The 18,123-nt window shown below is 36.1% G+C and overlaps 1 protein-coding gene across 1 annotated transcript in view; it reads right to left on the bottom strand.

The window, feature by feature from the left end:
• LOC107746107 (uncharacterized) overlaps positions 1 to 5,349 on the bottom strand; it is a gene marked incomplete at its 5' end in the record, with an annotated part of 16,734 nt that extends 11,385 nt beyond the window's left edge. Inside the window, 3 exons of the mRNA XM_016560193.1 lie at positions 4,656 to 4,801; positions 4,885 to 5,066; positions 5,192 to 5,349. Of these exons, the coding sequence (XP_016415679.1) occupies positions 4,656 to 4,801; positions 4,885 to 5,066; positions 5,192 to 5,349 (486 nt within the window). The remainder of the gene's footprint in view (positions 1 to 4,655; positions 4,802 to 4,884; positions 5,067 to 5,191) is intronic.
• Positions 5,350 to 18,123: the final 12,774 nt, after the last annotated feature.

The following is an 18,123-nucleotide window of genomic DNA, read 5'->3' as shown; positions in this document are numbered from 1 at the left end:
AAACGATAAGTGCATTCCCGCCACCTACTGGGCTGGAGTGTGGACCATTGATGGAATAGGAAGAACTAAATAAAAAATATTATATAATAATAATAGAAAACATTTAAATAAAAAAATTAAACCCTTCTAAATCCTGTTAAACAGATCTACTTTTTTTTATGAATGTCATTAAAGCATTATATATTTTATAATGATTCAAGCCATAGAAGAATTTAAAGCAGTATGGCCAATGCGAAGTCTGGTAATAATTGTATCTTCTCTTCTACTACCAAAATTAACTCTTTCAGCCCCACCTTGATTTTGAATATGATAAAGATGTCTTCCTCTCTCCTCCTTATTCCAAACTTCTTGCCATCTCATTTGTATTGCTGTTGTAATTTTAGCCTTAACTTCTTCTTTGCTTAGTGGTATAATAATTTCTATATGTGATAATTTCAGAGCCTGTTTTGCTAAATGATCCGCAACCTCATTTCCATCCACTCCTACGTGTGCTGGAACCCACAGGAAACATATCTTAATTCCCATCTTATTCGCTCTATACATACATAAAAGAATTTCATACAAAATGTCTTGTCTTGAAGATCTTCCACTGATAAGACTTGATAATGCAGAGAATGAATCTGAACATATCACCGCATTCATTGGCCGAGTATCCTCCATCCACCTGATAGCTAATAATATTGCTACCATCTCTGTCAGGTGTTTACTGGTAACTCTCTCTCTCTCTCTCTCACACACACACACAGACACACACACACACACACACACACTACACGGAATTTTTCACTTGTTGAGGCTTGATTTAAACTCATCTGAAACAATTACAGTTATGAATCAGAATAATCGCGTTTAATTTTAAAAGCAGAAGGTTTTACCTTCATTTAATGTAGCTAGTATAGATTTCAGCTCTCGGTTTTCAATATTATAGTGCCATCTGATGTTATGGCCCACACATTACATGCAGGGCTCCAGACCAAAAAAGAAAAAAATCGTAGGCTGCTATAATAAACAAAATTAGGCGCCAAATTATTATTATTTTTTAAGTTCCACAGAATGTGTTTTATTTATGTATTTATTTTTTAAACACTTTAACCTTTCAGTCATACTGTCATGTGTTTATGACTCATATTTTCTAGTCTTTTATCAGCATTTTAATAAATCTTGTAGACGTCCTGGGAACGAAGGTTCACTTAAAGTGGGAACTAAACGTCTTTTCCAACTTGAGAACTATATACAGTCACAAATAATTGATTATTACACAGAATCTGTGCCAATATCATAGACCATAACTATATATGTCAGCATCACTTGAGCTTTGAATGTAGTTTGAGCTCCTCCTGAATGCATCCTATAAAAGCTGTCATATCGTAGTATGTCCTGCACACATCCAGTCTGTTTTTTCTTCATTAGTAACATGCAGTTAATATAGGAGGTGTTGAATTTTATCCTTAGCTCCTTGCATTTTTCCTTATCATGTAGACAGCAGGTTAAGTAAGTAACGAGGCTGAATCCAGCTTCTTATTGACGCTATCCGTTCCACCTTAAAAACGCGACGCTTCCGCGTTTGTAGCGTCTCGGCTCAATTTAGGGACTGTGCAGGTTTTCTCGTTTTTTCAAGTCTTTAAGGGACCGTGTTGTTTTTGTGGCTGTTTTCAGAATAAAAGAATAATAAATTATTTTTAAACGCAAATAACACTGATATGTCTAAAATGGACATTAAAAATGTAAACGCACATAAATATAATTACAGTATTATTTAATTAGGCTACTGAATGTGTCATCAGCTCGATTTAGGGACCGTGTAGTTCTTCTCTTATTTACGCTTTTTTGTATAAAAAAAAAACACATCAGGATCTGTCTGGAACAGGCTAAAACTGAGCAGAAAACTTACTGTCACTTTTGATAAATTGAATGCATCCTTGCTGAATATTAATTTATTGAAGAAAAAAAACCAACTACAATAAGTCTTAATGACCCCAAACATTGGAACAGTAGTGTGTAAGTTTTGGATAGTTTATGTTAAACGATGAATGACAGGAATGTGTGACTAGAAAAATATGGTTTAATTTTCAACTTACAATAACTTTGGAAACAGGGTTAAACGATGAAGTTTAATAAATGCTACAACACAAATCCAACTCATACAAAGCATTACTTGTATGATGTTTACTTGCAAACTGAAGCGACCTATAGGAGAGTGTTGTTTTCATCACATGTAGCTATAGACAGGTCAAACATCAGCAGTGCAACAACAAAAACAACACAAATCAGCTACTAAGTAAAGTAAGTTAACAGTCAGGTGTTAAGACTAAACCCTGAGGTGCCGATAAAACAAACACAGACATAAACACAAGCACAAAGAAACAGACAGCGGTGAGTTAAGCCTCATAAAGCATTACAGCTGCTGTTCTTTGTGGAAGCAGATGTGGAGTGAATGTGAGCACTGAAAAACAAGGTGGCAGGTGCACCGGCGCAAGGAGACGCTCATGTGGCTGCATGTTCGTCATGTGTATTTCTGCGCCACTGTACTAAAAGGCAATGTTTGAGGCAAATACACCTGCTTTCAATAGAACACATCATCTCGTGTGAGGGCACATGCTTTTAAACAGATTTTTCAAAAGTATTATTAAAGGAATAGCTCGCCTAAAAATGAAAATTTGCTGAAAATGTATTCATCCTCAGCCCATCCAAGATGTAGATGAGTTTGTTTCTTCATAGGAACAGATTTGGAGAAATGTAGCAATGCATCACTCGCACACCAACGGATCCTCTGCAGTTGCTTTTAAACAGATTTTTCAAAAGTATTATTAAAGGAATAGCTCGCCTAAAAATGAAAATTTGCTGCATTCCATCACTTCTTCACCAATGGATCCTCTGCAGTGAATGGGTGCCGTCAAAATGAGAGTCCAAACAGCTGATAAAAACATCACAGTAATCCACACCGCTCCAGTCCATCAGTTAATGTTGTGTGAAGTGAAAAGCTGTGTGTTTGTAAGAAAAAAATCCATTAGTAAGACATTTTTTTTTCACTTTTTCCAGCTAAAATAGAGTCCTCATTCCATAATATTTTTTAAAAATAAGGACAAAAATAATATAAGCAGGGTTTTTATTTATTTTTACTTCCTTACATTTAAACACAAAATAAATAATTCCTCTTTCTTTTTAATAGATAAAACACACTCACATATACTCCTCCCTAGTTACTTCTATAATTCCCTTTTACACAGAAAAGCCACTGCAGATCTTCAAATAGCTGCAATATGTTGAGAGCTCAGCAGCTGGTCTGACCTCCAGCAAAACACGGGTCAAGGGCACACAAACACTAAACCATCAAATCCCTGGCAAATGTCTCCACCCTCTCTTAATGCTCTTCATACAAGTATCACCCAAACATGCATTCATGCTTGCATGAGCCCATATGGTGTCTGTTTGGTCTCATGTGTAAAAAAAATAATAATTTGCTTTCAGTATTTATGTTTTGTAATTCTGCAGGTCTCAGGTAAACTATGATTTGATCCTAATTTGCAATTTGCAAAGTCAGAGGTCTGGATGCATCTACTAATTGTCTATTATGACTAGTTGCTACGTTTTGAAATAGTAGTGAAGTCATTGAAGCTACAAAATAAAAAAATATGTAAATAAAAACTACTGTATTTGTCTATATTTCAGCTCTGTTCACATGGATGCTCTGTTTCCACTATTATCTGCCTTGTGAAGAGAACGGAAGACTGTTTGGTAGAAATCGCACTTACAGCTTCTTATGTCTCCAGTGAAACAGCTGCTTCTCAGATTGAAAAATCTCTGTCCGATGTTTCCAGTCAGACTGACGCAGTATTCGCCTCTGTGCTCAGAAAACACAACGGACGTCTCGCATGTATTTTGCTTCATCTCACAGGTTTCACAGGCTTCATTCCTCCCCTGTAGAGAAAACAAGAGTTACAACTATTTAAAAGAACAGTTCATTGAAAAATGAGCATTTAGTCATTATTAATGCACTCCGTTTGACTTGAGATATACACTACTGTTCAAAGATTTGGGGTCGATAAGATTTGTTTGTTAAATAAATTAATACTTTTATTCAGCAAGGACGCAATAAACTGATCTAAAGTGAGAGAAAATCAAGGTTTCCACAAAAAGAGCACAACTGTTTTCAACACTGATAATCAGAAATGTTTCCTCAGCGGCAAACCTGCATTTTAGGATGATTTCTGAAGATCATGTGACACTGAAGACTGGAGTAATGATGCTGGAAATCCAGCTTTGATCACAGCAATAAATTACAGTTTACAATATATTCAAATAGAAGTTATTTGTAGAAGTAAATAGAGTTATTTGAAATTATAATGTTTTATAATGTTACTGTATTTCTGATCAAATAAATGCAGCCTTGGTGAACAGAAGAGACTTCTTTCAAAAACATTTGAATGCTAGTGTACATAAATATTTTCTGGAATGATTCGATTTGAAGGTAAATACTGAAATTTCAGTCTGTTCCTCACACAAAGTAATCATCAGCTACTTTCTTGGTGCTTTTTTGTCCTTATTGGAGCTATAAATTATTATAATACTGAAAAAAGCTGCTGAAGATTGTTCAAGTGAGGTTTTTTGTTTTTGGTTGAACTATTACTGCGAGCAGACAGGAAAGTGAACGTTACTTCTTCTGTTTCGATACAGTATTTCAGATTATCGTTGAGGCCGCGCAGAGCCGGTGAGTTTCTGTACAGCTGAAGAGGGTTGGTGAACTGGACGTGAAGTTTGCCGTCTTTGGGAGAAAGTTCAACCTCAGGAAAATCCAAATGACCTGAACACACGGAAGTACAGTTAGATTATACTGCTGGTATTTGCTATGATAGATGATATTTCCACTAAAAACACTAAACATACACGTAATTTTGGCGGTAGCATATTTATTATAGCTGAAGATATCTGATAGTGTCGGCTCTGACTCCTCTCCTCCTCGCACGGCCGTCACATTAACAACGTAGCGGTTGTATGCTGGATAAAACAGCATACTGGATATGTTTAAACGCAGACTTCGTGTAAGATTTTGTGTAACATTAGAGTTCCTGGAACAAAAATAAATGATAATGGCAGACAAAATCATTCAATCAAGAACAAATGAACATTTAGAGACTATAAAAGGCTTTTATTAGCTGGGAAAGATGAGGTTTCTTTAATTCAGATGATTTACCTTTGATTGAAATCGTGTATCACCTTCACCTGGAATTGGACGTCCTGATCGAGATCAGGATATTCCCATCGAACTTCAACTCCGTAGCTGTCACACTGAATCGACACGCTAGCAGGAGGAGACGGGCGACTCACAGCTAAAAGAGAGACATAATCATATTAGTGTTTGATCAATCACATGCTCTTCAACTCTCTGTTTGCATTAGTCTGGCCACATCATCTCCATATATATTACATTTCTTATTATGCTAAGCAAAACAATGCTCATAATTCCCATTCAGAGTACTGCAAAAACACCAAATCTGTCAAGACATATGTGGACCAAATTTCAGAAAATAAATATTGAAATATACTTTGTGTAATTAAATTTTTTTGCATTGTAACATTGTTCTCAAAAGACAGTTAAACACATTTCACTGACAGTAGTGCAGTAAAGTAACACAATTCTTGTTTGCACTATAATACCAGAAAAGTGATATATTCACAGATTGTGGAGTTCAAGTGGTATATTAAGTATACAATGTTTTACTGAATATACTAGGGTGACCATACGTGCCATTTTCCCAGGACGCGTCCTGGCCAGGATTTGTTTTGGCTTTGTTTTCATGCTTGCTGAAGGTAATGATCGAAAAGTAGTTTGACCAATAACATGCAAGCATTGTACATAATGGACCAATCATGGAGTGTGAGAAGGTGGGATCTACGGTCAAAGCGATGCAATTACGCGTACATATTAGGTGTGTTCGACTTAAAAGCAGTGCGGCTCAGACCGATCAGTGTTTGACATCAAAGTACCTCGAGAGCGTTTCGAAAGCAACCGTCTGTATGGTACTTTGATGTCATACACCGATCGGTCTGCACACGCAAACAAAGCCAAAACCTAGATATTTTAGGCACCAGCTGAGTCAGCCGGCTGCTCTCGAAACGCTATCGCGGTACTTTGATGCCACACGTGACAGTGACGTGGCGTCGGTTCAAGTCGGACAAAATTTCTAACCGTCTGTATGGTACTTTGATGTCATACACCGATCGGTCTGCACACGTAAACAAAGCCAAAACCTAGATATTTTAGGCAATATAGAAATCCTGGCCAGGACGCCTCCTGGGAAAATGGCACGTATGGTCACCCTAGAATATACAATGCCAATTAAAAGTTTGGGGTCTGTATTTTTTAAATTTTTTGAAAGACGTCTCTTCTGCTCACCAAGGCTGAAATTTATTTGATGAAAAATACTGTAAAAACTGTAATAGCCTACTGTGAAATATAACAATTTAAAATAACTGTTTTCTAAGTGAATATATGTTAAAATGTAATTTATTTCTGTGATCAAAGCTGAATTTTCAGCATCATTACTCCAGTCTTCAGTGTCACATGATCTTCAGAAATCATCCTAATATGCTGATTTGCTGCTCAAGAAACATTTTTGATTATTATCAGTGTTGAAAACAGTTGTGCTGCTTCATATTTTCCCCAGGATTCACTGAAAAACAGACAGTTCAGCATTTATTTGAATGCTGAACTTCTGAGAAATCCAACCCTACAAGCTTCGCACCCCAAACACAATGTTGTAATGAGATGAATAGTATTACAACATTCAAAGGAAAAATGTTCAACTGGACCGAGCTGTCGCATTACTTGCAACCTTTTTTAATGGGGCTAAAATGTGGTTAAAATGAGTTATGACTGAAATCAGATCTCTGCACAGTTGAATCATTTACTTGATCTAAATGGAGTCATTTTACACATTCATTTATTCATTCACTCTAGTCAAATGTGATATCCTTGAACCCAAGACCTTGGAGCTGTGCTGCCATAAGATTCTGAAATTAAAGTAATGTAAAGTAATCATGAAAATAAAATAGAGAAATATCTACCAGTGTGTGTTGAGTTAACCTTGCTTCTATATGAAAACGAAAGCCTTTTAATACCGTGCCATCCCACTTCACATGTGCCAACCATTGGGCCCAACATAAACTTTAGTCATTAATTATCAACATTTATGAAATATTTAGTGACATTCCATGGGTCTGTTTTTCCCTAAGAATTTGAGCTTTCCAAAGATTTTCAATATTCGTTTCACAAAAAACACAATTATTCACATCCAAATTAAATTTCAGTCTTAAAAATTCATTGGTAGGATAAATCTCATTTAAAATTTTGAAGTTCACCTCCTTAACTTTAGGAGGAAGAGGAAAAGATATATAGCTTTTCCTAATTTTTTAAATTTCCATAATATCAAAATCTTTGAGCATGTATTCCCTTCTAATAGGGTTAGGATAATAAGCCTGTAAAATAAAATCTCTAATGACTCTATTTGTACATTTTTTATCACAAAAATCATAACCTTCTAAGGAGAGCTGTCTCAGTTCTGGGAAGACTTTGGAGTACAAAATGTCTTCTTTAACTATTAATCTTACAGCAATTGGAATGGCTCTAATTATTCTATTATAAGTATTAACAGAACACTGCAGTTGGAATTTTTCACAGAATTCTCTATACAGTAACAAATTTCCATTATCATCCAAGAAATGGGCAATCGCCCAAATCTTTTTGGATTTCCATTCCTCAAAATATACTGACTTTCTGCCAATCTTTATATATCTATTATTCCAAACTGGAGTGTTGTGAGGTGTGAAGTTATGTTTGTACAATAATTTCCAATAGAGCAGCACTTGCTGATGGAAAGCTGAAAGTTTAACTGGTAACGAGGTACACTCAAAATCACAATGCAGAAAAAATTTATTCCTCCCAGTTTGTTAAAAATTGCACTGGGGACAATAAACCAAAAAGAACTGCTATTTTGAATGAAGGATTTTAACCATTTCAATTTCAGAACACCATTCATAATATCAAAATCGATCGCATTCACACCACCGTCTTCATATTTTTTAATCATATCTTCCTTTCTTATGTAGTGACATTTATTTCTCCAGATAAATTTAAAAGTCACCTTATTTATTAATTTGATCATTCTTGTCGATATGGGCAAGGAGAAGGCTGGGTAGATAAGTCTGGACAAACTATCCATTTTAGACAAAAGAACCCTTCCAAAGATTGTAAGATCCCTCTGTAACCATCTGTTCAGAGTGGATTTACATTTATCTATGTTATTCAATACATTTTTATTCTCCATTATTTCTCTATCTTTAGAAATTGTAATTCCCAAATATTTAACTTCCTTCTTAATTTGTATATTAAATAATGTCTGTAAAGGAAACTCATGTAAAGTTAACATTTCACATTTCTTTAGGTTCAAATAAAGCCCTGAAGCTTTAGAAAACTGGTTGATCGAGTGTAAAGCTAGTGGAATTTGTTGTTCATTTTTAAGAAACAACGTTGTATCGTCAGCAAACTGAGTTATAATCATTTGCCTATCCAACACTGTTAAACCTTCAAAATCATTATTTTTGATCAATATAGATAACAGCCCAGCAACCATTATAAACAATAATGGTGAGCTGCCACATCCCTGACGAATCCCCCTTTTAATTGGAAATCTTGTGCAGGTTCCATGACCAAGTGCTACAGAGCTATTTATTCCATTATATAACATTTCAATTAAATTTATGAATCTTACTCCAAAACCAAAATGCTGTAAGGTTTTCAAAATAAATGGATGCTCTACGACATCAAAAGCTTTATAAAAATCTAAAAAAATCAGAAACCCACTCTCTTGAACCACATCACTGTAATCAAGTAAATCTAAAACTAACCTTATATTATTATGGATTGACCTTCCTCCCAGAAACCCTGATTGTGTCTCACTAATTATATTAGAAATACCCTTTTTCAGCCTAGCAGCGATAGCCCCAGAAAAAAATTTATAATCACTATTGAGCAAAGTAATAGGCCTCAGATTGCGCCTTACAGACCGGTGAATTTTTGCTTCTCCGCCAGATTTCATCTTTCACTCGCCTTTGAGTGAACAGCACAATGGCATTCCTGCTTTTAATGTCCATCTTTCTACCCAGCCTGTGGACAATGTCAACAGCCTCATCCATCTTTGCGTCCATCTCAGGTGCACCAAGCAAACTTTGGGGACCACTATCACGAGCTTCGAAAAACACAACCGCTCAACCCGCCATCTTCGCACCCCCAGTCTTTGCTTAAACTCATTTGAAACCATTACAGTTATTTACCATTACACTCACTTGCGTTTAATTTTAAAGGTTTTCATTTTAAGATTTTACCTTCATTTAATGTACATACAATAGAATTAGATTTCAGCTCTCGATTTACAATATTATAGTGCCATCTGATGTTATATCATTGTGTTACATTATGTCAGATATACAAGGGCTCGCAATATTGATCAAAAGTTTGGAGTGAGATTACATCTGTCAGGGGAGGAGCCACTCAAATATTTGCAGCAGTGGCCCCACGCAATTCTCTCAAGTTTTTGCTAGCAGTTCAATATTGTTCATAATTGACCAGCACAGACAGAAATGGGTAAATCTGATAAAAGGCAGACAAATTCATCCAAATAAAATAAATTGTTTTATGTATTTCAAAAATACAAATGTATCAAAAAGAAAAAGAAATTTGGCCCCAAACGAGCCAACTGATAAGCAGTGCTCAATGTATACACACACAGTAGGATTGCAGAACTTGCCCTGAGCATGTATGCCAAGCTGTGTGTGTGTGTGTGTGTGTTTGTGTGTGTTTGTGTGTGTGTGTTTGTGTGTGTGTGTGTGTGTGTGTGGCTGCTCCATGCTTTCTTCTTCCCTGTCTTGTCCACTGATTCATCCACTGACTCCTCTATGGTCTCTTCTACTTTCTCCCCTACTATCTCCCTTGCTGTCTTCTCCACCTCTGATCTGACAACCTTTTTTTTCACCCTTTGGTAGCCTACCCAGAATGAAATAATACTCTTTTGCTTTTCCCCTGACATCTTTGAAACAGACAAATGCAATGATTAATGCATTGCCAGGATATAAAACATTACTGAAATGATAGCCAGAGCGCTCTGCTTTTAGAGATGCAGTCTCTAGTCCTTTCCTTAATTTCAAGTAGCCTATAGCTATAAACTAAAGCTTCTGGTTGCAAAGCAGTTGGAGAGTTGGAGAGACTGCATCAGTAATAATTTAGCACGAATTTGACTATATTCCCCAACATCAGCTCTCACTTTGATCACAGGCAAGTGATTTCGTCCAGGAATCGTAAAATCAATCCATGTTGCCCGTGCTTGCAGCGGGATCACGTAATTTACCCAGAAACAACAAATTCTAATTTCTGATTGGCTTTATCTATCTATCTATCTATCTATCTATCTATCTATCTATCTATCTAGAGATGCAGTCTCTAGTCCTTTCCTTAATTTCAAGTAGCCTATAGCTATAAACTAAAGCTTCTGGTTGCAAAGCAGTTGGAGAGTTGGAGAGACTGCATCAGTAATAATTTAGCACGAATTTGACTATATTCCCCAACATCAGCTCTCACTTTGATCACAGGCAAGTGATTTCGTCCAGGAATCGTAAAATCAATCCATGTTGCCCGTGCTTGCAGCGGGATCACGTAATTTACCCAGAAACAACAAATTCTAATTTCTGATTGGCTTTATCTATCTATCTATCTATCTATCTATCTATCTATCTATCTATCTGTCTGTCTGTCTATTCTCATCTGTGAGTCCTTGATTCTCAATTAATATGCAGTGGAGTTAACATGTATTTGGACACAAGTCACTGTTAAAACTGCATCTAAATGTTCCAATTGGTATGCATTTTATTGCAAACACTCTAGCAAAATATTGAAGAATATTCTGAAATGATGTAGCTAGCGCAGTGATTCTCCATTCCAGTCATATTTTGCATGTCTCTCTTATTTAACACTCCTGATTCAGATCATCAGTTCGTTAGAAGAGAGCTCCATGCATGAACTGTGTTCCGATTGACAGGGTCCCTACACAGTGTTCATTGCTCCCTACTCCCTGAGCAGGGGAAATCCGATGATGTTTAGCCTACTTCACTTCAGAACATTTATTCACGGATCTGCGTTACGCCACCAGTATCTGACTTCACACACAGACGAAACTGACTAGAGAAGTGACATAATATACCTCTGTAAATAAATGCAATTTAAATTCACATCTCGCACTTTAATGCTCTTTGAATTGAACATATACGCTTCTTTCGAACTGGAATCATGGCTGAATATTCTGTGGTGTCCACTTCGCAGGGCACTTACGGTCGAATAGAACAAACATCTGAAGTGATGAGAGAAACATACAAAATGTGCAGAGCGGTGGTACACGAGGACTGAAACTGAGAACTACTGATGTACAGATATCATAGGACTGTTACTCATTTATATGCTCAAGTGCCACGGACTTTCCACAGTTTGAGGTAATTTGTATACTGTAAAAATTACATTAAAAACACATTAATCATGTAATTATTTAAAACATTCACTGTGCTTAGCTGCCACTGTTTCTGGCAGCTGCCAGGGACTTTCCACCTGCCGCTGACCAGCTACTACAGTTTGAGATAATATTTGCCTAGTGTAAAAACAACATTGGAAAAAGAAAAAAAAAGATTTATTTATATACAAGATTCAAACATCTACTAGCTGTCGCTGTAGCAGCTGACATGGCGTCCACTGCTTTTACGGTAAAAACTACATTGTCTCTAACACACACACACACACACACAGGTTTGTTTTTGTGAAAAGTGGGGACATCCCATAGGCGTAATGGTTTTTATACTGTACAAACTGTATATTCTATTGCCCTACACCAACCCTACCCCTAAACCTACCCCTCACAGGAAACTTTGTGCTATTTCAGATTTTCAATACACTCCATTCTGTGTGATTTATATGCGTTTTGAAAAGTGGGGACATGGGGTAATGTCCTGAAAAGTCACCTTCTCCTTGTAATACCTATGTCATACCCTTGTCATTATACAAATTTATGTCCTCATTTGTCACAAAAACGCGCACACACACACACACACACACACACCATCTGTGACTGACCCTTCACTCTGGATTTGAAGTTTTCTGCGTCACTTATATAACACATCAGAGCTGGATCTGTCTGGAACAGGCTAAAACTGAGCAGAAAATCACTTGAAGGTGATTTTGCGGGCATATGGGGGTGATGTTGAATATTTTTACTTGGTTAGCACTTAGCAGTATTTATTTGGCACAATGAGTATCTCACTTAGAGTGTTGGCATTAAATTGAACAGATGCATTTATACTAAATACAACTAATAAAACTAGAAAACACAAAAGAAGAGGCAACCATCCAAACGAGCTGTTTCACTAAATAATTTGGACTTCCCAGTGTTATCAATAACAAAATAAGAATTTACAATGTTTTTGAATTGGATTACAATTTAACATAAGTGTTTTCTATGCAAATATATTTTAAAATGAGATCAAAGCTGAATATTCAGCATCATTACTCCAGACTTCAGTGTCACATGATCTTCAGAAATCATTCTGATATACTGATTTACTGCTCAAGAAACATGTCTTTAATATTTCCTATATATTTTCTATAGAAACCATTATTTTTTTCCATGATTCTTTGATGAATGAAAAACAGAAACAAAAAACAGCATGTATTTGAAATAGAAATCTTTTATAACATTATAAATGTCTTTACTATCACTTTTGATCAATTTAATGCATCCTTATTGAATAAAAGCATCAATAATCCCACTTCCTTATTGTATGACGTTTACTTTAACATTGCCTGCAGACTGAAGCGACCTATAGGAGAGTGTTGTTTTCATCACATGTAGCTATAGACAGGTCAAACATCAGCAGTGCAACAACAAAAACAACACAAATCAGCTACTAAGGAAAGTAGGTTAACAGTCAGATGTTAAGACTAAACCCTGAGGTGCCGATAAAACAAACACAGACATAAACACAAGCACAAAGAAACAGACAGCGGTGAGTTAAGCCTCATAAAGCATTACAGCTGCTGTTCTTTGTGGAAGCAGATGTGGAGTGAATGTGAGCACTGAAAAACAAGGTGGCAGGTGCACCGGCGCAAGGAGACGCTCATGTGGCTGCATGTTCTTCATGTGTATTACTGCGCCACTGTGTCACTAAAAGGCAATGTTTGAGGCAAATACACCTGCTTTCAATAGAACACATCATCTCGTGTGAGGGCACATGCTTTTAAACAGATTTTTCAAAAGTATTATTAAAGGAATAGCTCGCCTAAAAATGAAAATTTGCTGCATTCCATCACTTCTTCACCAATGGATCCTCTGCAGTGAATGGGTGCCGTCAAAATGAGAGTCCAAACAGCTGATAAAAACATCACAATAATCCACACCTCTCCAGTCCATCAGTTAATGTTGTGTGAAGTGAAAACTGCATGTTTAAGAAACAAATCCATCAAGACATTTTTAACTTCAAACCATTGCTTCCAGCTAAAATATGAGACCTCTCTCCAGTGTTTTTTTTTAATTTAAATAAGGACAATGAATGAGCAGGGTTTTATTTGTTCTCCCTTACATTGAAAAAACACACTAAATAAATAATTCCTCTTTCTTTTTAATAGATAAAACACACACACATATACTCATCCCTAGTTACTTCTATAATTCCCTTTTACACAGAAAAGCCACAGCAGATCTTCAGATAGCTGCAATATGTTGAGAGCTCAGCAGCTGGTCTGACCTCCAGCAAAACACGGGTCAAGGGCACACAAACACAAACACTAAACCATCAAATCCCTGGCAAATGCCTCCACCCTCCCTTAATGCTCTTCATCATATGCATTCACACACAGTTGCTGTATCACTGATATAAAAATGAGTGTCAAATGTTCTGAATAAACTTTGTTTTTCATTGCAGGACGTGCTGCTGTTGGGAGTAATGAGTGCAAACAGGCGGAATGAATCAACATAGCCTCGCAGTGCACTAATTACAGCGTCTGTCCTGAGGGAAACTCTCCATTATCATCCCAGATCCTCACAACTAGGCAACCAGCATCCCAAATGTGTGCCCTTGTGTCACCTTCATGACACCAGCTGAACCTCAATGTGTCCCTCAAACAATCCACATGAATACGGTAATGAAAACAACTTGACATTTGCTGAAGACAATTTGAGTGGTGTTTGCTCATGCAAAACTCATCATAATTGGTCAGATTCATAATTATCATTTGGGGGATGACTGCAGGAGCGACCTGGACTTATGAAAAGTTGCATATAAAGTACTTTATCTGCACATACAATCCACTCACCTAAAGCAATACACTATATAGCAAATCTCAACTGTGTTATTGTTTGTATTGTAGCAAAATGTAAATATATTATCAGCCAGCTCTTTATATAAAGTTGGATATAGCACACATACAATAGTCACGTAATGTGATATACACTAAATCTCAACTGCCTGATTTATTTTGGCACAAACTGTAACTATATTATTGCCCGTCTCTTTGTATAAAGTTTGATATAGGTCTATAAGTCCGACTTCATTCGCATACAGTACACTCATGTAAAGCACCACTCAAATGAATCAAAATCATTCTGAAAAATGGCAAAATCATTGTAGAAGCACCACCCACACACACACACGTATGTAGAGATGTACGTGTGCTCAACGGTAAACAGGTACGGTTTTATATAAATAAATTGTATATATAGTTTAAGCAAAAATAAATAAAACAAGGTTTGCTCCTATTTACCCATAAATACTCATACACACACATTAATGTTGTTGAGAATTTAATTACAGTTTTTGCCTATTGCTTACACACGTTTTGCTAAATTTGGCTCATTGTGTCAAAACTCTACACACAAGCAAATAAGACACAACACTGGGAAATAAACCATTCACATCTATGTCAAATTGAAACTCTGCTATCAAAACCTAACAATCCTTTGTCAAAATGTCACTCTGATGACAAAATGATACCCACTTGCATCATATGAATACACTTTCAGATCAGCAGCAACACACTAGTCTACTTTATATAAAAAACTGCAGTCTTTTGTTTTCAATGTTTTTATTCAGTTCCACAGAGGGCATGTTTCACAACAACCAAAAAATGAAATACTGATTTCAAAATCATTACATTACAGTAGTATATTTTACAGTACAGTAAATTCAGTTAAATCAAAAATAAAACAAACAATACACTACTGTAAACACAGAAAAACACAATTGTGCGCAAGTGGGCTTATGGATCCTGCCGTCTGTTGGGGTCTGGCCACAGGATCTCATCAACATCACAAGCAATGTCTTCTCTCGCTAAGCATTGGGGAAAATATCCCCTTGTGTGTCGAACCCATCCCTGGATAGACCTCACCTCAGTTTTCAGGTGTGTGTCTAAGTGTTTTCAATCACCCAATGTGTTTTGTATTTTGAATAGATGTGTTTTCCCAATGGTACCCTGAGATTTCATTTTTGAACTAAGTGTCTTATGTATGAAATAGTGTGTAGTGTCTAGGAGCAAGTGTGTTGCAGAATTGCAACTAAAGTGCAAAGCAGCGCTTTTGTTTAAGGTATGGTTACACTGTGTTTAAGGTATAGTAACAAAAGCTTCAAGTTTTGTTACTTTGGTCTAAGCATGTGTCTATAGTGTTCAAGCAACGGGCAAAAACTGTAACAGAGTAAAATGACATTAAATTAAGCAAATTAGATATTATTTTATATCCTCCAATACAGATCAAATACTTTTTAACTGTAGTAGACGCATATAATTGAATACTTATTTAACTATTAAAATGATCACAATAGTCACTACTCCATCCAGTTATGTTTAAAACAGAAATATATATATATATATATATTATGAACATATTTAAAAAATATAAAATCTCTTTCTCTGTTTGTTTGTTTTTTTTGTCTTAACTGAAAACAGCTCGAAGCAGATCCAGATAAATGAACTTGAAGTCATTTGCATGGAGAGACAAAAATATTATTGTAGAATTAAGGACAGTGTGTGCAAATCTTCAGTAAAAGTGGTTGCGTAACAGAACGCAGTACTTATAGCAATAAGGTCGAGAGACTGAAAACACAAATGAAGACTTTATATTACAGCTTAAAAACTGACAGAAGGGCACAACTGCGTCCCTGAACTCACTCAACAGATTCTCTCTTTATTAAAAATGTGAAAAAAGAAATAAAGAACCTACTGTTAAATGCTGACTGTCACATTAAAACATTTCACGGACAGCATGAAATGACAGTGGTGTCACATTATGAGAATCTCTGAAACATTTTATTACCAGATTGGGCCATTTCCTGTCTGAATGTAGCTTAAGAGATGATCAGTGTCCTCTTCTCATAACTTTTATGACACCCAGATGTCCTCAGACTCTGGTCTGGGCTGGTCTGGGGAGGAGAGAGCGGTGACCCCGTTTTGTGTCCGACATGGCAAAGCCTCATGCAATGTGTGTGTGATTAAGTGTGTGTGAAGGGCTAACGTGTCGGGTTAGGATTAGCATTTAATATGAAGCTGGGTGACACATGAAACACATGAGCTGAAGGTGCTGCAGTTCGGGCTTATTTTGATATATATACTTTTGATATTTCAATGTAGTTTCTATGTCTGTCATTTCAATTAAATTCACTCTGTCAGTGTATTTCTAGTTGCAGTTTAGTTTTATATTTACAATATGTTTTATCAATTATTTTTGATATATATATATATATATAATATATAACATTTATTTTCAATTTTCAATTCCAATTATTTTTATTTTGGAGCAATATTGTGTGTTCATGTGTAAGAAGATCTTCTGTGTTTTAAAATAAATGTGCTGTCAGAAGCCCTCCTAGTTGTTTTGTCTGGTCATGTGATTAAAGCGTCTATTCAATAAACCTCTTTTTGCATGATTGCTTTGTCCACAGGACGTCTGGCAAACTCTCATTAGCAATGGTCAGAAATTCCTTGGAAAAACCTTCACGTGTGCATCAGAGATTTGGACTAAATTACACGGAAATGTCCATATCTCTAATTAAAAACATGACTGCTGCTAAACCTGAAATGTTCAATTCCGGCCGTCCCCTATAAATCCAGATATTAGGATTGTTCTGCTTCTGAATCTCATCTGTCGAAACAGCAGCTTATCATTTCTCATTCATTAGTGCTCATTTTGTAATTTAAAGGAAAAATTCAGCCAAAAATGAAACAAATTGTATCAAGTTGCAAATCCACAAGATATTCTTGCATATGGTTTCATATGATTTAAGCCCTTATAGACCCATTTACTTACATTGTACGTGCTTCATTTGGTAGAAACGCCAACAAAAGCACATTTTTATGGTCAGATCAGGTATAGACCGAGTTTCTTAAGATAAGAAAATTGGCACATTTTCACATTCTCGCTTTCTAACATCACAATGTTGCTTATAAGCTATAAGTTAAAGGAGACCGTACACAGTAAAATGTTGATATTTTAACACCAATAGTAAAAACCGAATGCTTGTGTTCATGTGAAAATTTTGAAATCAGAATGAGTGCTTATTTAGTTGTTTTGGAGCCGGTTCTCAGACATTAATAAAGCAAATGTACTGACAGTGATCCACGGCATATCAGTAATGAGCTTTAGTCCTAATGAGACTACCGCCGTGATGCCGCTTTGGCTTGAGCAGAGTTTTATCTCTGATTGACTGTAGCTCAGGTCAAATGCCCTGGCAATCATTTCACATCTCCGACTAACCAGACTAATGCAGACTTTAAAATCTGCATGTTTCTGTTGAATGTCCTCTGCTTTTGACCCTAAAACCTACTATATCACATCTAATATAGAGATTTCTAAGAGCTCAAAATGATCAAAGTTTTGCTGTAAAACCTGTTGCACACAATCTACTACATGCCTTCTGTCATCTGATTGATAGTTTATACTTTTTTAGCAAGTATTAGCAAGTGTATCCACCTTCAGCTTGTGGTTCATGTGTCTTTTTGCCATGAAATCTTTAATGATTTTTATGAAGTAAATGCAAGAATAGCTT

Source organism: Sinocyclocheilus rhinocerous, unplaced genomic scaffold, assembly GCF_001515625.1.
Source record: "Sinocyclocheilus rhinocerous isolate Xijiao unplaced genomic scaffold, SAMN03320098_v1.1 scaffold107, whole genome shotgun sequence".
In the NCBI taxonomy this organism is placed as follows: Eukaryota; Metazoa; Chordata; class Actinopteri; order Cypriniformes; family Cyprinidae; genus Sinocyclocheilus; species Sinocyclocheilus rhinocerous.
Note: the sequence above shows the minus strand (reverse complement) of the source record. Positions and strands in the feature narration are given on the sequence as shown.